The 21,632-nt window shown below is 37.3% G+C and overlaps 3 protein-coding genes across 3 annotated transcripts; 2 read left to right on the top strand and 1 right to left on the bottom strand.

Annotated features, from left to right (window-relative positions):
- The first annotated feature begins 3 nt into the window (after positions 1-3).
- LOC130088000 (zinc-binding protein A33-like) lies at positions 4-6,701 on the top strand. The gene is made up of 6 exons (XM_056254589.1): positions 4-545; positions 907-1,002; positions 1,088-1,318; positions 3,098-3,120; positions 3,203-3,321; positions 5,783-6,701. Exons 1-6 carry the CDS (start codon positions 138-140, stop codon positions 6,295-6,297), a joined length of 1,392 nt encoding a protein of 463 aa, XP_056110564.1. The 5' UTR covers positions 4-137; the 3' UTR covers positions 6,298-6,701.
- Positions 6,702-9,097: 2,396 nt separating this feature from the next.
- Positions 9,098-16,483, bottom strand: ighmbp2 (immunoglobulin mu DNA binding protein 2). Its single transcript, XM_056254602.1, has 15 exons — positions 16,270-16,483; positions 15,998-16,167; positions 15,678-15,873; positions 15,356-15,453; positions 15,080-15,243; positions 14,774-14,974; positions 13,987-14,134; positions 13,712-13,886; positions 13,052-13,234; positions 12,569-12,687; positions 12,094-12,188; positions 11,854-11,977; positions 10,850-11,698; positions 10,569-10,768; positions 9,098-9,728 (listed from the first exon to the last, which is right to left on the bottom strand). The coding sequence occupies exons 1-15, from the start codon at positions 16,344-16,346 to the stop codon at positions 9,531-9,533; spliced, it is 2,997 nt and encodes a 998-aa protein (XP_056110577.1). The 5' UTR covers positions 16,347-16,483; the 3' UTR covers positions 9,098-9,530.
- Positions 16,484-16,711: 228 nt separating this feature from the next.
- Positions 16,712-20,392, top strand: agk (acylglycerol kinase). The gene is made up of 15 exons (XM_056256562.1): positions 16,712-16,971; positions 17,073-17,112; positions 17,346-17,425; positions 17,542-17,617; positions 17,715-17,807; positions 17,915-17,947; positions 18,033-18,127; positions 18,245-18,314; positions 18,413-18,492; positions 18,588-18,645; positions 18,757-18,904; positions 19,296-19,393; positions 19,494-19,564; positions 19,917-20,001; positions 20,099-20,392. The coding sequence occupies exons 1-15, from the start codon at positions 16,862-16,864 to the stop codon at positions 20,228-20,230; spliced, it is 1,269 nt and encodes a 422-aa protein (XP_056112537.1). The 5' UTR covers positions 16,712-16,861; the 3' UTR covers positions 20,231-20,392.
- Positions 20,393-21,632: the final 1,240 nt, after the last annotated feature.

Here is a 21,632-nt window from a genome sequence, read left to right on the forward strand (position 1 = left end):
AGTTGCACAGCAACATTTCTGACAGTATTTACAAAAAGTTTAATAGTCAGGTCGAACCAGTTGCAGTGCTCACTACTTTCAGATTTTCTAAAGAGAAAACACCTCTCAAAGAGTTTGGATTTGCAAATTCACCACCGATGGCTGAAGACTGTCAATTCACTGTGGAGGATCTACAGTGTCCCGTGTGCTGTGAGGTCTTCGATGTCCCCGTCACACTGAGTTGCAAACATAGCTTCTGCAAAACCTGCGTTAAGACACACTGGGACTGCAGAGGAACACAGCAATGTCCTCTGTGCCGCTGTACAGAGCGCTCATCCAGGCCTCCAATCAATCTGGCTCTAAAGATAGCCTCGGATGTCTTCAAAAAGAAGCAGGAGCAGAAGCAGTTCAGGGTTAAATCGGTGGAGTTTTGCTCAATACACAATGAGGAACTGAAGCTTTTTTGTCGGAAAGATGCAGAATTTATCTGTGTTGTTTGTACGTCATCAAGGGATCACAGAAATCATGAGTACTGCCCTATAGTAGAGGCGACATCGGAAATAATGGTAAGGAAACGTACGTTAACCTTTATGTCTTATGTCTTTTGTAGCTAGATATTAGCATTTGTAGATGTATAGAGTGTGGCCTTACAGTCCGTTTCTGCCACATAAGAAAAAAATCATGCTTTTGAAAATCATAATTATGACATAAAATGACAGTCATAACTTCAACTTTTATCTCATTTTCTACTTTTTAATCTCATAGTTTTGACTATATAGTAATTACGACTTAGTATGTCATAATTTCGACTTAATATGTCAATTGTTTTCTATGTGGCAGAAATGGGCTTCCATATGCAGTATGTCAAAGGTCTCAAGTTAAATGGGATTGGTTTATAAATGCTATTTCCATACACTCACCCCACAGAAAGTGCTCACAACTAGGTACAATCCTTTGAAAAAACAGCTAACCACTTTTAAAAAGTTAAAGGGGAGCTTGAAGGAACTGGAAGCATACATACAGGTGAACTATATACACACCTACAGTCCCTCAACATAAACTTCCTCATGAATCATCCAGTCGAATCTATTGTTATTCTAATTTACAGAAACAAGCAGCTAAAACTGCAGCAGAAGTAAAACAAGAGTATGCAAAGCTATGTAGAATCCTGAGGGAGGAGGAGGCAGCTCGACTCATGGTGCTTCAAAATGAGAGCGACAGCAAGACCGAGGTGGTGAGAGAGAAACTGAAGGAGGTCAATAAGAGCATTGAAGAGCTCTCTGACATCATCAACTACATAGAACCCATCATAATAGCAGATGATCTGACATTTTTAAAGGTCAATATGCTTTTAAACCATCATTTTTACTTGAAGGTGCTGTGAGCGATATTGATTAGATTATGACAAGATGTATTTAATTCGGTAAGGAGGAAGTTCAGGAATATCTTAGATACTTCCTCCTTACCGAAATTCCTGAACTTCCTCCTTATCGAATTAAATACATCCTGTCTTTTTACAACCCTGCCTATTGGTGTAACCACGTATGGTATCATCATCTGTCATTCAGCTCATTGGTCTGATTATTTTCCTGTCTTTTTATTTCTTTATGATGTTTGGCTGTGTAAGAGCTGGTTCACACAGAACGCCCTGCTTTTTAATCGCTTTTCTATGTAAACATACGCTTGAGGAATGTCTTTGTGCCACTCTGTGTGAACGGATAATTCGCCACTAGTTCCCTCTAAATTTTCTTATGGGGTTTTATAATAGTGTTTTTCAATTTATGAGTAAAATAAAGCCTGTGGTAAACAACTTGACGATAATTTGACGTTTTGTTCTATAACGTAGGCTACACTGCACACACTAAAGTTCTAGATAAAGTTCTTATCTAGCTTATTAGAAACATGTTTTTAAAAATAAACAGCACTACTTCAAAATTCACATTTTCGGTATGTGTGTGTGTAATTTACATTGTAGGACAGAATGACAAAAGCATCGTCAGGTTATGTTTACCACAGGCTTTATTTTACACATAAATTGAAAAACCTCATTATAAAACCCCATAGGAACGTCTCGAGGGAACCAGTGGGGAATTAGTTTTGATGTCATCCTTGCAAAACCCTACAGGCTATGTACTGCTCTGTGGGTGTAATGGTTCAAATTACTCTCGGTTCTGTTTTTATCATGGTTTCGGTATGTGCTATGTTCAAGGAAAACGGACTACTGTCAAATAAAAATAAAGAAAATAAGAACAAATAATAAACTACAAGCAACAGCACAAAAACCTACAATAGAGCAAAGATATAAATAAAATGAACAGTGCTTTTCAGGTTATTTAGGTATCACCTAACTATCATATTTTCTGTTGTTTTCTTCCTTATCCAGAGATGGTTATTTGCTGATTTCCAAGATATTTCAATTTCCTTACTGTAACTGGTAGAATGCTTGTCTATGTAAGAGCACACAGTCTCAGAGCAACCTAACAGTAGTTTTCAGGTCTAGAAATTGAATAAAGTAATCAAATGTAAAACAACATTGCATGTAATATTCACTGTATAAATTAAATAAAAATTAAGACATAACTTACTATGTTTGCTAGGATACTCACCAAGACGGGCATGTTAATAATTTTTGTGTGAATTTATCCGTTCAAGCGCAAGACTGGACTGAGAACTGAATATTTGAGCGCTGTCTGAGACGCAGCTTTCCGTGTGCGCGTTTCGGATGTGTGCACACACAAATCTTATTACAGCGCACGTGAGTTCTCTTTGTGGCTTCTTGCGCATGAGTGTTTAAATTGGCAAGGCTTAAATGAGTTTAATTTAAACAAAGATAGCAACGTGGTGTTTAGGTCTCACCTGCGCTCATGCTCTATCATCACCCGGGTAATGATGGCGTAAAGTAAAGTCATATTAGAGCATACGGCGCAATATCTCAGGAGGACAGTTTTTCAATGACATCTTTCAGACATTAGGATAATTTTCAGCGTAGTATTCCATAAAAATCACTCACAAAACCTTTAAGTTAGGTTCCTTATTTGGCCTTATCTGATACAAAAAATAAAGTATGGTTCAAAGGATTCAAATTATGCTAATTCCTTTACATTTTCTCTACCTACAGGAATGTAAGGAGGCAATAAGACGGTATGGTTAGCAATTGCTTTAAATGTAATCAGTCTGTTTTCTCTTTTCACACTGAAATCAACAAATAATGCATTCATTCTAGGACTAACTACATTGTACCTGAACCAGAATATCCAACAAGGGCACTTATAGATGTGTCTATGTACCTGGGATCATTAAAGCATGGGGTCTGGAAAAGAATGGAAAATGATGTCAGCTACTGTAAGTACAAATCAAATGTCTTCCGAACACTTTAAAGTCAGCATGAAACGAAGGTTGTGATAGTATTTTCTTCCCTATTAAAATCGCTTCCCAAACAAGAAAAAATGTAGGACGAGACTAGTTTTTTGTCCATTGGGAATTGATTGGATCATTGTCGTTGTGAGTGACAGGTTGTCCCGGCCACACGCCAGTAAACACGTCATTGCAAGAGAAAGGGGAGGCTATTTTAATTAAAGATGGGCATGGATAAGTCATTTATAATAAATACTGCAATATTCCAATAAGTCAATTTCGATTAATATGGTGACTTTAAAGGAAGTGTTCTTCCCAAATTGCAATTCTGATATCGTTTATTAATCCAGTAATTCTTTTCAATTACTTTTTTTCTTAGGTGGAATACAAAATTAGGCATTTAGTGTAATTCGCCTTTGGCTAAGCCCCGCCCCCCTTAGTTACTGTTGCTACGTCCGACAAACAAACTTCATCTGGGCTCTGGTATCAACATGGCTTATGCTGTGACAGCTCTTCCTGCTGAAATTTGATCAAACTTTTATAAAGCAGCAAATAAATTGTCCGATAGAAGTAGGCAAAAGGGGCTGCAATATACGTTCGAAGGCTATATTCACGACATACAGGTGAAACGCAAGGAACAACAAGGCATCCAAATAGAGGCAAAAGCAAAGCATATCGGTCACAGTCAAAAAAATGAACCACCGCATATCCTACTAATCGAGACGGAGGCTGGGACTAACATTATCAATGAGCAACACTGTTCATGCAAAGCTGGGTAGGTCTCTATTCACTTCTATAATCGTTATTACCAAGCAAACGGACTACGCGAGTACAACGTTGTAACGTTATTTATTAGCAGCGTGTTCTAGACGACACTTGTCAGGATTTGACTTCGGTTTTGGAAAGGAAAAAAAACAGACATCCCCCTCCAACCTCTCTGGGGAACGCGTATTTGTGTTACAAATGCCCCAGGCACAACGTTTAACCATATTTTTGATAAAACTACGACGGTAATAGCCTGCCGAGACCAAAAATATGAGACGCCTGTGTTAAAGCCAATGGAGCGCTATAAAAAGTGTCGGACCTCTGTGGGAGCTCGTTCTTGGCTGTGCTGTGATTGGTCAATCTACATTCTAGGGTGTGGCTTAGCCAAAGGCGAATTGTCCAAACTGACCATTTCTGTACCAAAGTATACAGTTACTTAAAAAAAAACCTATACTTTTTTTTATACCTACATCAAACTAATGTCTTTGTGTCATAGCTCTTAAAGTCCCTGTAAAGTCAAAATTAAGTATGTGTTCTGAGTTTGTCACACCACAGAAAAATGTGTTATTAGTCACCCAGCCAAATTTGAATGATAAAAAAAGCCAGCAAGTACATAAAATAAGCTATCAAAATCTTGAAAAAATGAGCAGTATTCTCTGCTCTCAAACGCTGGGGGGGGGGCGTGTCCGCTGGCTGTGCTGAAGCCACGCCCACTCGCGGGAAAGCTGCCGTCGCCACACTCAACTCTACAGCCGGAATAGATGCTCGCACGGTGGGCACGCACTGCCGATGATGGCACCAGTTGTCGGCGCGACTGGAGGATGAAGGCCGAGGCGGGAGATAGTCGGTTCGGCCCCATTCACCAGTAACAGCGGATTATCAGTGAATCCCAGTTGTCTCTGATGAAAGTTTATAAAACTATCCCGTGTAAAATGATCACTTACAGAGGTGGTTTTGGCAGTGATCCTCAGCTCTCCATCAAAGTGGCTCTTCACAAAATTAATCCACTTCTTCTTGATGTAATCGTTTTTCGGAAATGTAAATAAGGACACCGATCTGTTTTGTACTGATCCGGTGATCGCATCCAGGTAGTAACGTTACGCATTTCCGTGACAAAAGCATAGCTAGCTAGCAATCTGTAGGCCGTTACTAATAATAGTACTGACAGTAACTCGCGAATGAGCGGCAAACTGATGTGAATGTGCTCTATAATATTGTTAGGAGCGGCCAGCCTCAGCGGCTTTAGTGCGTCATCAAGTAGGGGCGTGTCCAGGAGCTCAAGGGCTCCAGTGCGTCATCGAGCCCCGTTTTAGCCCCGCCCAGAAAATCCGGAAAATAGCAATGGTGAAAAACTGTTTAACGGTCTAACTCCACAATTCAGTACTTCACAGTTCACAGTCTTTGTAATATGTTTAATCAATACATTTCTAACATTTATAATGTGTTTAGAATTTTTTTTTGAAATTGCCTTTACAGGGACTTTAAATTTCATTTGCACCTCAAGACATATACATATTGCGCAATGTTGGAGTGTTTAAAAACCATGAATGTACAACAGGTTTAATGAATTGTGTCCTCCAAATGCTAAAATTAATTGGTAAGGACTACACTGCTCAAGTACAGTAGGCCTAATTAACAAAATCATGAAAAGACAATTATCGGTTTTCTTCTTGCTATCTCACAGGCTCTGTCCATTTTGATCCAAACACGGCACATCCTAACTTGATCATCAGAGATGAACTCACCACCATTAGTTATGGGGAAAAGCAGCAGCTTCCAGATAACCCTGACCGCTGCATGGGCAGCATGGCTGTACTTGCTGCTCGCGGCTTCAATTCAGGAAAGCAGCGCTGGGATGTAGAGGTGGCACACAGCAAAGAGTGGTACGTTGGAGTGGCACAAGAGTCCATAAAGAGGAAGACTGCAGTTTTCCTCAGCCCAGCAGAGGGTTTCTGGGTAATTGCAAATAATGAGGAATCCTATTGGGCTCAGACCTCTCCCCGCACTCGACTTACTCTGAAAAAGAAACCACAGGTAATCACAGTTGAACTGGACTATGACAAAGGAAAGGTTTCTTTTTCTAACGCAGCAGATGGTGCCAGTATTTACACATTTAAAGAGAAGTTTACTGAGAGAGTCTTTCCTTATTTTGCCGCTGGGATAAATAAGGGGAACACGCTTCGAATATGTGCACTTTAATGTGTCAGTAATGCGGTACAAATATGTAAATATGTATCATACAACCACTATTAACCAACATAAGGTCACATTTCACCCAAAATCAGAGGGGGAAAATTAAGCTTATTTTAGGATCATTTGTGCATTGTGCCATTTTTATGAGACCATCATTTTTTTTAATTACCATTATTTTCAAGGGTCATTATTTAATTTCCATTACATTAATACAGCAGTTTTTACGATCACCTTAAATCAGAGTTTTTAGTAATAAGCTTTCCTGTTTTAGCCAGTATTTGAGTTTGTGACAGTTTATACAATTAACATGTATGTTGGATCTCATTCAGATTTATTTTGATTCTATGTTAATGCAGTTATACAATAAACATTACTGAACATCAGCTAAGCATTCTCTATTCATTACTGAAACACGTTTTGTGAAATGATGATTAAAAAGTGCAGCAGCACAGTATGCTTCATATTCCTTTAAGGATATTTCTATTTTGTAACTATTTACTTGAGCTAAATGGTTATTTCTGATTGAGAACATTGCAGAGCTATTTTTAGGGTAAGCATTTCAAGCGCAGAGTATCATCTACCTGAGTCATCTGCAAGTCACACAGGACGGACAGCCAAAGAAGACTACTACTACTGTACTTACAGTATTACAAATATGCTTCAAACCATGCTCTAATGAACATTAAAAACCTTTAGATAACATATTAAAATGCGTTTTACACCACTTTGAACTGTACAAGGCCTCCTGATCAAAGGAAGGTCAACCCATTACAAGAACCTCAGTAAAGCAGTGGTAGAGAAAAGGAATATGGTAAAGCAAACAATTCTTATAGACTACATAACATATAAAGATCTTTAACCACGGTCTTATTTACCATGGTGCTCTAAGAAAGACTCATTTCCGCCTACTATCATCAGATGGTTGTTTATGTATGAGCAGGGATGTAGTGGAGGCTAAACGCACGTAAACGCCGTTTACGCACCTCCCAATATTCGGAAATAGCGTTTACCCACCTCCAAACTGCGTTTATCCACCTCTAAATTGCGTTTTTCCACCTCTAAATCGCTATAAGTTAAGCTTATGTCGTTTTAGTTTCATATTGTTAATTATTAGTTTTATAGGTTGTTAAACCTGACGAACTCTTTCATATTGCGCTGCATTAGCCTCTCGAGGAGAAATCTACACAAATGAGCGCACACACACACTCAGTTAACAACATACTGCCTATAAAAAATCTAAATGTGGAGTTTTTATATTTTTAACATATGTTAAGCAACCTCAATTATTTTTTCCTGAACACCATCACGATTGAAAATGTGACATTGATTTCCTACAACAGTTCAATAAACAGTTAAAATTAAGTCACTTACATTTTAGATGCAATATTGGCTGTTTTTGTTCTGTTTCAGCAGCGAAAATAGTTCCAAACAAAAATCACAGCAGAACCACGGCGCATCTCACAGGAACACTCAACACAGGTTGCGATTTTTCGAGGCTATGCGATTTTTCATTACTGAATGATTCATCATTTTGAACGAATCGATTGAGTCAAAGATTCAATGACCCATTCATAAACATCTCAATCTTGAATGAACCAGCCGTTTGAATAAATCGTTTGAATGAATGAATCAATGACTCACTCATAAGACGGTCGCCTGCCGCCACCTACTGGCGGTTTCGTGTTATGTTTAAAAGTAGATCATTCTTTCCAACGTTTCTTATTTGTAAATTTAAATCAATTTCATAACATTATTTTATGCAATTGTAATTTTTCAGTGTAAATGATTTAATTTGATCAGCCCTATAGTGTCTTAATATTCGAAATAATTGAATTTATTGATCAAATTTAGGAATTTAAAATGAAAGATGAAGCATACATTTAATAATATTGGGGGAGGGGATGCCCTTTAAAGGTGCAAATATTACAATATGCTGATTTAAATATCAAAGCTAATTGAACACTGATGGGCATATTGTTTCAGAATAAATTAACACACACAAAAAAAAAATCCGGACGAGAAACTTTTTTACTCGGACAAGTGAATGACAGATTTACTTGTCCGAAGGACAAGCGTATGAAAAGGCTTAATGTCGAGCCCTGCCTATAGCAATGTCATCAGGATACACATACACCGGTAGGCAGTGGCCCACCTTACCGGGTGACCACGTCGTGGTCCACCACCAGAATTTATAGTTTACCCACCTCTTTTTTTACCACTACACCTCTGTGTATGAGTGATTCTATGTTTAGTAAAAACTACAATTTATATTGCAGTTCTTCATCAGAAAACCTTTTGTTTGCTATTTCTCAGTTCATTCAGTTTTGTCCCATTCATAGGCCAACATCCGTAATGAAAAAGACAAACTAAATAAATTATGATCCTATTATTTCAGTTTCTGAACAAGACGTTTATTCATCCAATGCAATGGTATATCAAACACAAACCAGACCAAGTTTGTGGCAAACCAAGTGGCTTGAGGGAACTTTTAAAAGCATTTTCAGTGGTTAAAAAAAACATTATGTAGTGCCACATCATTTCTTGTCATAGGACTTGTGTGTATTAGAAATACTGCCCTTTGTATTGCTCCTTGTATGTGTTCAGCATGCAAATCCTCCACTAACTGCCTCCATGGAGCTCACAATGCCACCTCAGTCTCTTATGTCCTCTTGTGGACAGATATACTGTACACACAGACACACCGGGCTGTAGTAGTAGACTAAATATATTAAATGGAGTATTAAATGGACCCAATCCAAAGCTTTGCTTAGCCTGTGCTCTTTAGAGCTTAATGGGAAAACTGAGAGATTACATCTGACATCAATAATCAATGCATCAATCACTGAGAGAGAAAGTGGAGCAACTACCTAAGCTCCCAACAACAATTCTGCAAGACACAAATCTTGTAAAGGGATTTCAGACTAGCATTATTGGTATTTCAAGCTCAATTGTCATTCATAAACCCACTTTTCATTGTCAGTGCCAGTTGGGAGAATTAAATTTGGCTGGTCTTTATGTTTTATCTTTGTGTTTGTACATTTGCATACCATTAAGCCATGCCAGAGTGGATCTGCAATAAATAGCAGCTGTTCTCAGCCTTATGTGGGAACTTACCAGAATCCCCTTCTGGTTAAAGATCAAACTTAAAAGCATAGAAATCTTTCTATACATATTTTCAGGTAAATAACCAACACATTTAAATTAAACAGCATTAGATTGATCAAGTGTCTCCAAGAATGTCAGTTCTCTTTGTCTTTGACTTTAGTTTTTCTTTGAGATGACATATCTTTCAGTTTAGAGTCTAGTTTTCTGTGCAGATATGCTTTTTTATTCGGATCCATTGATTTGTCCTTCTGTCCACTTCCTGCGTAGAGCACCCCTTCTTTACTTATCCTCATTCTAGCCTGAGCTTTTGCTTTGTCTCCACATCCGTGAACCTAAAAAAAACAATACATTATCTAGAACACATCGCATCAAAAATGTCGTTAGTATAAATGTTTTACATGTTTTTAAAGTGATTATATAATACATTTTTTATTATTTCATTTTAATGACTATTTTCAACCCTCTCTCTGGCGTTTTTTTATTGTATGACATGGTTACAAATGTTATACTGCACCCAAAAAAAAAAATCGCCCTTTGGGCTTATAATAAACTTGAAACAAAGTCAACACCCTGGAACATTATTAAAAATAACTTTTTATAAAAAAAATTTTTTTTTTTGCATTGTCTAATAATTATGGTGGATACAAATATAGGTAAATACGTTTGTTATTTATGTATTCTCGATGTGTATGGAGAAAAATAGATTAAGATGATTGGCCACCGAAGTATTATTGATAAGTAGTGAGAAGGGGTAGGATTAAATAAGCTCATGCTTCTTCCTACTCTTTTTCGGATATAAGTATATATAAGTATATATAATGTATAAGTTAATATTGTTTTCTTTTATTGGTTTCCTTTTTAACATTGTTTTTTTTTTTTTTTTGCTTTCTGTTTTGATGAGTATTTGTTGTTATTAGGTTTTTGTTTTTGTAAATAAAAAATAAATAAAAAAGAACTTCAGGTGTTTATTTATAATAGCATCTAACCAGCTTTCACTGTATTACATCATCTTGACCGTAACCATTAAATGGTTGATTTAGACTAGGAACAAAGTTTCAAGTTCTGAAAGTTAGTCCATTTTCATATTATAATTATCTCAAGGAAAGGAATAAAGGAATATTTAGTTCCTCATGATATAACCGCTTTAATATAAAATATAAAGCAAGGTGTACCTCAGGTATATGGTGACTAAGACAGTATTGTCTGTTACAGTAGAGGCAGAGCTGCCCTAGTGTGAGGACGCTGGCTTTGCACTTCACAAAAGCACACACGCTGTCAGCTTTAACCACAGAATCGATCAGAGAGTCAAAATCATCATCAGCTGTGGCAGCTGCAGCTATATCCACGGCTCCTGCTTTTATCTTACTGCTTCCTATGAAAGAAAGACCATGATGCGTAACACAGAGAGTAAAAGTATTGAAAGAATTCAGATACTGGGATAGACATCACAAACCTTTGGAAGTTGCTTTGGCTTTCTTAACAGACTGGTTTTTACTTGCATTGAAATCTGGTTCCAGTCTCATGCTTTGCTGTTTTTTCTCCTCTCGTTTCTCCTGCTCCCGGCGCATTCGCTCCAAATGTAGGTTTTTCAAATCAATAGCTGCCTGTGAAGAGGCTTTTTGTGATTCTTCTTGTATCTTTCCTGCTGTACATCCGGTCATGTCTGGTTGTTCAGGCTCCTTCACAGGCTTCTCTGGTCCTGATGGAGGCCGGCACACAGTTATGCGACGGTTTTTCCCTTCTCCCTGGCTTTCATGCCTCAATCCCATTTCTTCAGAGAGCTCATGGACCAGTAGACGCTCGTGGGAATTTAGCGTGGAAGGAAACTGTAGTTCTGTCTTGTTTGGGTCTGTCAAAAAGTTCAGAAGCTGATCCTTTATCTCCTTTCTCTTGTTTTGTGTTTGAATGACGTCTTTGGGTTTAAAATGAAGCGAATTGGTGTTTTTACGTTGATCTGTCTGAACACTGGACTGACTCGCTTCACTGCTTTTATTGTTTGCACTTTTCTTGTATTCCTGCTCTGATTTCTTGCCTTGGTTCTTGGGCTTCTGTTTTACGGATATAGAGTCTTTGGCGTTGATCTGTCTGTCCTTTTCATCACGGATGTAATTCTGTGGCACACAGTCTTCCAGGTACTCAAAGGCAGTATGAAATTCTCCGTGTTCAGACATATAGTCCACTAAGGATTTGAGGAAATCATGGTTTCGAACAGTCTGAGTATCACACACTACCGTGAGCTGGCGTCTGGCACGTGTCACAGCAACATTGATCCTTCTGTCTTCAGTAAGAAATCCAACCTCACCTTTGGGGTAAATGAAAGACAATTAATATCTCAACCATTCCTTATGTTCACATCTTTGGAGAAGCTGGTGCATTTTATGTCATACAGATTTGAAATCTCAGGAGGGTAAATAAATGGATAAATGTAGATGTAGTCATCATTTAGATCTGGCGTACCCTTCCTGTTGGATCTGACCAATGACAACACCACTGCCTCCTTCTCTCTGCCCTGAAAACCATCAACAGACTTGATCTCCAGCTCTGTATATTTATGGGACAGTTTCTGTCTCAAAAGATCCACCTGAAATAGATCAAATCCTGTTTTTTTAATGCATGAATGAAATTCATAATGAAACAGCAGTGTAATCCTAATGAAGGCATTGCTTTGCACAGACAGTTTTTTTTAAAGCATCTCACCTGGAGATTATAGGGTGCAATAACTGCAATGTCTTTGACTTGAACTCCAGCCTCAGTAAGAGCTTTGATATGAAGTGCCACAATGTCTACTTCCCCTGTGAAGAGAATAAAGAGAAAAGCGTATTCATATACAGTATTTTATTATTAATATATATACTGTATGAATTAGCAGAGCAATAGCACAGCTGTACATAAAATAATGGGAGACATATCAGAGTTCAAAAGAAGTCAAATTATTGGTGCGCCCAGGACAGCAAGTCTTTATGATGTATCGACAGCTATGGTATCCAGGGTAATGTCAGCATAACAACACATAGGACGAACCGAGGTTTAATTATCCAACCCCTTATATTAAATATATTAAGTGATACACCCCCCCCCCCCCCCCTTCTCCATTTGGAAAACAATAAAAATGTTGATCACAAAATATATTAAGTGATATAAAGAGGAGGTTGTATTTGGAGCTGATATCAACCTTGATTGCCTTTAGACTGCTCATCTGTGTCCTCCATCTCATTCAGGCCACAGCCTGCAGTGTCAATGAGCAGAAGGGGAATTCTGGTTTCCTCAACATCAGCAACACCAGCCAGGTCTCTGTTCAAGATACAATTAGTTATCTTCCTCCGTATTACCTCAACACAAGTTAGCTAGCAAACTTAAAATAAACATAAAAAATAAAAATACTCTCTAAAACACAGCAGTATTGGGGACAGCGATTCTTTGTTATTTAATTTTGTTTTTAATTTCCTTAGGGGAACAACAAAGTAGAATTTCCCTGATTTAAAGTGTATGATAAAGGGGAAGTTAAAAACTCTATGTGAGGGACAAGCCAAAATAGTGAAATTGAAAAGTTCATCTTAAAAGAAAAGTTCCACTAATTGAACAATAAAACATTGTACATGACCAACAGTGCCAAATAAAATGTTTTCTCCAGAAACTTCTAACATATTTTACACACCTAAGCAAGTGTTTCTCCACTGAAGGGTGTGCAAACAGCTTTCCCTGATACATCTGCTCTGAAGCCCACTGCATGATGGCACTGTTCATACGGTACTGAGTGGTCAGCATTCGAACCACAGAGTCTCCATATTTCTTTATTAGCCTCTCCATTAGGCTGACAGACAGGCCTTTAGATGCAGCACTGTGAAAGTTAAAGATAAATTACATTTATAATATGGACAACATTTTATCATTATGAGAGTACGTTTTCAATTAAATGTAATTCATACTTAAGGGCCTGGTTTCACAGTTTAAACTGTTTCACTGATTTCACCTTACATTAAGGCAGGAGCAAGCTACTTAAATTAGGACATTTAAGTAGCTTTTATAAACGTGCCTTAGAAAAAACAAAACAATGGCACTGACATATTTTAAGATATACCAGTGCAAGTTGCTTTCACTTGAAACAGCTCAAACATACATTTTAGTCTGAGACTAGGGTTAAGCCTCGTCTGAGAAACCGGGCAAAAGTTACATAAAATTAATCAGAAACATCGACCAAAAATATTAAGTATTCAAATAGATATATCCTGAAATGAAAACGTTAGAGCTCATCAAGAATGGATACCATAAACCAAATAATTCACAAACTTAAGATACATTTCCTTTTCCTCCACACCTCTGTGATTTGATCGTGGGTGGCAGCTGTTTGTAATCCCCAGCCAGTATGCATTTGCGTGCTTTGAGCAGAGCGATCCAACAGCTGCTCTCTAGAGCCTGAGCACACTCATCTATCACCACCAGGTCAAAATGATCTTTAGGAAGATGTTTGAGAGGACCTTCGTCAGAGGCTCCTATATTACACAAATCAATCATATTGGAGTTTAAATTAGTCATAAACAAACAAACATTTCCTGAAATAAAAATCATGACCACTAGGGAAGGTTTACTTGCCAGTGTTAGTTGCTAGAATAACATCGGCTCTTTTCAGGATCTGAGTGATAGCCGTTTCCTCCCTGGTCCTCAGCTCTCGCCGCAGTTCCCCGATTTCCCGTTTCAGATTGCTACGTTGGCCTTTGTCCCGAGCCTTCTTCATTTCATTCTGTCAATGCATTGGATTTTTTTTTAATTATGACTGTATTAAAACACAGCTTAACAGATGGCCCCAAATCACATTTCAACACTCAAGCCACACTTTTAAAAGTTTGAACTTTGCTGTTTTGAATATACAACATAAAACCAAGTAGCATTGGCAAACAAATAATGCTAGTCTTAATTTTGAACAGTATATTTATTATTTTATAATATAACAATGAAATCAAAATGGATGGACATTCATATTTTTATGGAATATTGCAGTTATTTACACACTTTATTATGTGCCCTTGTAATCTTTAATCAAAATATCTTCCCCTCCCTCTTGCACCAACATCTCTTATGACGCATTTACCAGAGCAAGGGCAGGACAGCCTGTCAATGACATAAAATCACAGCAACGGCCAAACCACAACGATCCTACAATCCAGTCAATTCCTGATGGATCCGCCTTACTTTTTTTTTTTCTCAAGAAGCTATTTCACTCATACATCACAATAGGGAAAAAAAGACTATCGCAACTTCCTCCTCATGCCGACTTTAAATAAACATTTCTGTGAAATGCTTTTAAGTTTTGAAACACATTTTGGGGCCAATTAACCAGTTAAATGGGCAATTCAAAACAATTATGAGAAATCAATCTTACAAAAGCTTTGTCCATGTCCTTGCGAATATCAGAAATGATGTTGGTGTTGTCACTGTGCGCAAGGACCGCATCCAGTGAGTGCTTCTGAATCGACTCGAGCAGACGGGCTGGGTGACCCAATCTTAAAACCTTGACCTTGCTCTTCACAAGGCGCTCCACCAAGTTGTCAACAGCCACATTGGAAGGTGCACAGCAAAGGATCTGTTAACATTTACAAAGTTGTTCATCATCACAATACTGCATATATACTACGGCAAATAATTTATACCTTAACTATCCAAATTTAGAGTTTGATATCTTGCTCACCTTTTGTTCTTGTTTTACTGCCTGCAGGATTACTTCAACCACTGTAGTGGTCTTGCCAGTCCCTGGTGGTCCATGTATGATTGCAACATCTTTCTGAGACATTGCAAAGGACACAGCCTCTTTCTGAGAATTATCTAACCCAGTGTTGCTAAATTCCAAAACATCTGCAATAAAAGAAATATAAATAGACTTAAGGCCCCATTGGACTATGCAGGGTGATTTTCCTGCATAATGCTGTATTTTAGTTCAATTTCAGGTGTCACTCCATGTGCTTACGTTGATGTGATAATATCCCTGGTTCTGAGTAACCAAAGAGGACACTGATCAGGTAAGATGCAGGACCACTGCTGTATCCATTTAAAGACTTTAAGGCCCTGCAAGAAGGAAATGCATCACATTATGCATCAACATTTCATGTGGAAAAACATAACACGAATAAACCTGTTAATGTACAGCATATTTCATCAACACAGCTGATTTTGTGTACTACTGTAACAGCTCTGAAAATCCAAAAAAAAGTATTTTGAGGAAAAAAGTATTAGTAATAGTAAGTATTTAATGATACTAGCTGTATCTATGAACTGATAATTGCACATACTTTGACAGTCGTCTATAGGTCACATTATTTGCCAGCTTCATTAGATTGTAGAGTCCATCTCTGTCCAAGTTTAAACTGTCCTGTGTATCATCAAAAGCCACCGTCAGGGACGCCTGGGTAACACGTGTTACCACACCTGAGCCCAATTCAGATGGCTGACCCTGACCCTCTGACTGATACAAACCTATAATATCACCTATAAACAGAATACAAAAGAAAGCAAGTAATAATAGTAAATAATATTTGAGTTAAAATGTGAAGTCCCTCGCTGGCCAGAGGCTTCATTATTGTATGATTTTTTTTTGTACAGAATGTCTCACCAGGTCCAAAGGTATTGCTGGGAAGAACTGAGGGTCCTATACATTTCCTAGGTTCAAAAACTACTAGACGTCTGCCATACATGCCAGTATGTTGGCTTCCGATCTGAAGTTTCATCAGAAACACTCCTTTGTGCTGTAGATTCTTGGGAGATAAATTCTCCTGCCATGCTCTGACAACACAAACAATATTTCATAGTTCACTGATATATTTGGGCAAAACAAATGAATGGCTAGATAAATACACGTGTAGAACAGTGAGACGTGTGTTTTACCGTGTTTCTTCTAATTCAGCTTCTCTCTCTTCTTGCAGGAGCTCGAGGGTCTTGGAAACGAAGTTTTCAACCTCCATAGTTGTCAACTCGAAGGGTAACTAAAAGTATAAGCTTGAAATTCGTACTCTGGTTATTTGCAACTTATCTATTAAACATTCAGAGGTTTATAATGTCAAAGACCAATTTTGCTAAGTGACACAAGTGTGCGTATATGAGGCTGTCATGTCTGTATGCACTGGATATGGGTCCGTCTCTAAATTCAATCCCACTCTGCACAGAAGATCCAGGCAGAATAATTCCGTCACGAACAGAAATAGTCTCTAACTATTAAAGCCTAGAACAATTAGAGAATTATATCAGGTATATAAATTAACTTTTATCACAGATATAAAATTATGAAATGCTCACATTTTACGACAAAATTGATGCGGAACTGATATTTCACTTGAGGAGGAATATTCTTGTTGCACCGGTCATGCTTTGGGAGAACGATGGAATGTCAACGGTGAAGATCTACATTCAGTCCTATTTGTTTTGCCGTGCAATAGTGTACCTTCAGTGGGATATCTAGAAAGCCAGTATATAGAGAATAATGGCTCGGGTGGTGAAAGGGTTTCGGACTATAAGAAATCACTGGAAAAAGTCCACATTTGCTGTGTGTGTGCTGTCATATGGAGGACACTGGTTGTATGGAAAGCACTGGTTTGTATAATCAGATATATGACTGTCCGTCTCTGTCTTTTATCTATCTATAAACCCATTTTCTCATTTGATGTATATTAATTCTATTATTTTTTTCACAGTGACAGTGTGCTGCGACGAGAAGCATGTATAGAGGCCAGGGTAAGGGATATTTAGTTTGAAAATAACTCGCACTCTTTCCCCCCAGTTTCGAGAATGTTTTTATGGTTTTAGCTTTTGTTAACTATAATAATTTTGATACCCAGAACCTCAAGGTTCCCTACATTGAAATAATATGGTTTTAGCTTTTGTCAACTATAATAACTTTGATACCTACCCAGATTCATAAGGTTCCCTAGCTACATTTAAATATATTGTATCTGATGGTTCCACAGGAATTTGGTCATCAGTCAATTGGACCCCAGGAGCATCTGAAGAAAGCCACAGTCATTCTGAATCCTGCTGCCTGTAAAGGGTATGATTATACTGATTTATGTCCCTCACTGTGTAATAAATCAGTTAAGTTTTTCCATGTTTTTTTTTTAGCCATGTCAGTTTGTTTGTGTAATCATAGTTACATTTTCTCTGCAGAAAAGCCAATAATTTGTTTGAGAAGAATGCAGCTCCCATTTTACACTTGGCTGGTATGGAGGTTAAAATTGTGAAGGTATCATCCTGTGCCCAGGTCCTTTTTTTTTACACCTTTTTTGTATGCATTTTTTAACGTATTTATTGTTTGCGATCTGTTTTCTGTCATGTAACAGACTGATTATGAAGGCCAGGCGAAAAAGCTCATGGAGTTAATGGAGCAAACAGATATGCTGATCATTGCTGGTGGTGATGGGACATTACAGGAGGTACAAAAGTATCTTCATAAAGTGGTTTCTGACAACTTGAGCATATTTAATAAATGTTTTTGTGCATTGTATTTGACCCATGTTTTCATGCATTGTATTTCACACAGGTGATAACTGGCCTACTGCGCAGAGCAGATGAGGTAGTTACTAGTAATACATTTGTTTTAAGACTAAGTTATATTAAACATCCCCATGTTTTCTGAATTTGAACTACTGTAACCACAGGAGAACTTCAGTAAAATACCAATCGGTTTCATTCCTCTGGGTTCCAGTAACTCTCTAAGTCAGAGTTTGCATCTAGTTTCAGACAACAAAGTACAGTAAGTCTCATGACTTCACAAAGAAAACTTCACAAAGAAAAGACTTCTTTTCAAAGAAAATTATTTGCCCAAATGTTTGTTGTGATCAAATTGTAATAAAATGTTTCTGTTTTTTAGGCACATTACCTCAGCAACCCTGTCAATACTGAAAGGAGAAACGGTTCCACTGGATGTTCTGCAAATAAAAGTGAATTTGACAGGCATTTTGAAAGAGAACCTCAGATTTGACAGCATCAACTATTTTCATTCCTTCACACAGAGTTGATTGTGTAATTCTGTTCTTAGGGTGAGAAGGAGCAGCCAGTGTTTGCTTTGTTAAGCTTACGTTGGGGTGCATTTAGAGACGTCGCTTCTTCTATTAGCAAGTATGCTTCTGCTTAATTTTTTATTCACAGCATAAATAAATAAAAAATGAGAATTTGTATTTCTAACGTGATTTAATTAATTTTTTTTTGTCAAGATATTGGTACCTTGGCCCCTTGAAAACAAGAGCCGCACATTGGTTTAGTAGCCTTAAGGTGAGTGCAGTGCTTCATTGACAGTGATCATATTTCAGTTACATGTACATCATATATGAGGCCTACATATTAGTGAGTATTGGATTAATCAGATTATCTTCTCTCCTACAGGAGTGGCCACAGAGTCACCAGGCGTCCCTCTCCTATCTGGCTCCTGTACCTCGTCCACCTGACCTGCCCACTGACATCCCACACAGGCCCAACCTCCTTTACCGCATCTACCGCAGACTCCAGAACTACTGGAACCCTCCTATAGAAGGTATTTTATAATTTTTATAAATATATTTCTTTAAATAAAACATAGAATATGAATTAGAACTGGGCATTGTCACAAATTTCACATTTTGATATATATCAGATACAGTACAGTACTAGGGAACCCTGTCAGTTGGTACATAACTCTAACATTGAAGGTTAAAATGAATACAAACATTTAAATAACACATAAGGCAGTTTTTTTTAACCAATGGATAAAATTGTGTGACTGAATTTTCGTTCATGAAAATTAGAGCCCTAATATGAATAATGTTACTTTGATACTCTATGTCTCAAAGCAGGTTCAGACTTATTGCTAAGCAATCCAGGGCAATTCTTGTGTATCTGTTTATATCTAGTATTTAATTCTTGTTTAAATCCATTTGTGTTGGTAGAGCCACCGGTAGAACCCGAGCCAGAGCAATGGGAGAGCAGAGACATTTCCACATTGGAGCTCTCAGTTAGAACACACAATAAGAACCCTGTGAAGAGAGTGAGTACTGACATAACACTTGTTATTGGAATATTTTGTATATCTAAATGTAAAATAGCCTTGAGGTTTTGTTCTGATTGGTATTGTCTACTGTCTTCAGCGGGTGGACGATTCTATGCTGATAACTCTGGACCCAGACTCCCTTACAGTTGGTCAGTTCATCACTGAGGGGTGAGTGTAAATCATTCTATATTATAATAACTTATTTTATTTATAATTGTAACATCATTCTATATTATAATAATATATTATAAATACAGCAATATTCCATAACTTAAGAATTGTCCATTTTGATTTCTTGGTAAATTTAAATAAATAATAGTACATTTTAAATAATAATTTAAAATAAAAAGTCAATTTAAATAAAAAATAAAAATCCATGAATTAAAATTTTTATAGTTTGTGTTGTATTTTGAATAATTATATTTTCAATTTAATTTGCCATCTGAACTTTTATAAGGTCTCATAAACCCCTAAAGAATAAATTTGTGGACATGAATGAATATTGATTTATGTTATGCAGGACTAAGAAAGCAGTAAACCCAATGGAGTCCATAGAAAATACTTTGCAGATAGAAGCCAGTGCTGCTTGTCTCAATCTCCCGGAGGTCAGTGTGTTTTGGAAGTTTTTGCAACTGATTTCTTCATTGATCTAAGCTGTGATACAGCCGTTCTCATCTATTGCTTTGGTTCTCCTGTCCACAGGAGGGCGCTGGATTTTATGGCATTGACAATGAGGAATACGAGGCAATGTCTGTGGAAGTGAGACTGTTGCCACGGAAACTGAGGTTCTTTTGCAATGCTGAGCGCAGAGAGCAGCTTGCACAGGCTCAGTGATGACAGTGCCGTGATAATGTTGGTTACATAACATTGTGTAGAGGACTGCAGATTATTTGAGACGTTTTCCTAAAACTACAAGAGAGAAACTGGAAAACCAGTGGAGTCAAATGAACTTTGAGTTTTTATAAAGTCATCACACTCTAAGAAGAACATTTTGTGTTCTATGGACCTTAAAGAGTTGATTTACAAAAAAAAAATGAAAAACTTGTCATTAATTACTCACCCTTGTGTCGTTCCAAACCCGTAAGACTTTGGTTCATCTTCAGAACACAAATGAAAATATATTAATTAAATCTGAGAGCTAAAGCTACGCAACTACCCACTCTGATGTTTAAGAAAGTTCATCAAGAGATTGTAAAACTAATACATGAATTGAGCGGTTTAGTTTGAGACTCGGTCGCCTTAAATGAACAGAATTTAGGCTTTCATTCACATAAACATGTATCATCTTACACATCAGTTGTGGTAGATGGAAGGTTCATTCCAATGAGGTTAATTCTCATGTGTGACGCAGCACGTTTGAGCTTTCGCAAGAGGTTCTGTTTATGTTCGCTGATCAATATTTATATGTGAATAAAAGCCTAAATTCAATCTGTTCATCGTATAAACTATAAAGTGATCGTGTCTCTTCAGATATTTTTACTAAACTGCTCGATTCATATGGATTAGTTTTACAATCTCTTTATGAACTTTTTGAAGCGTCAGTTGTGTAGCGTTCTATGGAGGAAAAGAAATCTATCAGATTTCATTCAAATATCTTCATTTGTGTTTTGAGGATGAACGAAAGTCTTACGGGATTGGAATGACATGAGGATGAGTAAATGACAGGTTTTTCATTTTTAGGTAAACTAAACCTTTAATGGAAAGGCAGTTGTATGTGTTAAAGTAAGTTTATGTCTCAAAAATTGTGTTTTTTAACAGCATGGATGAGGTTGTCATACTGTTATTAACTTATTATAGTCCAAACTGGTTTATTTTGAGAGAATGTTTTTGGGAGTGCAAACATGGCTCTAGAATTTTCTTGATACAAGATTACTGTAAATGTCTAACCAGATAAGAACCAAGAAATAAAGACATTATCAATCTCTTATTTTTAAAGGCTTTTCCGTGCATTTTTTATCATTTCAGTTGATAGTGTTTTGTCTTAAAATACCCTTAAATACTGTGCAGACAAAACATGTGATTAGAAAAGAACCGTTTATTTCAAAATGGCAGTGAATAAGAATCACTGGCTTTAAAACAACAGACACATGCTGTTAGTTTGTATAACTGTATAGGTAGTGTGTAAGACAGAGGCATTACACTAGTGCTTTGTGATACCAGTAGAGTAAAACTCAACATTCATTTAGCTTGTTATTATGACAAAGACTTGTGTAACACTTGGATAACGCACAAAAAG

This window comes from Rhinichthys klamathensis, unplaced genomic scaffold (assembly GCF_029890125.1).
Source record: "Rhinichthys klamathensis goyatoka isolate OS25496 unplaced genomic scaffold, OSU_Roscu_1.1 h1tg000005l_1, whole genome shotgun sequence".
Classification (NCBI taxonomy): Eukaryota; Metazoa; Chordata; class Actinopteri; order Cypriniformes; family Leuciscidae; genus Rhinichthys; species Rhinichthys klamathensis.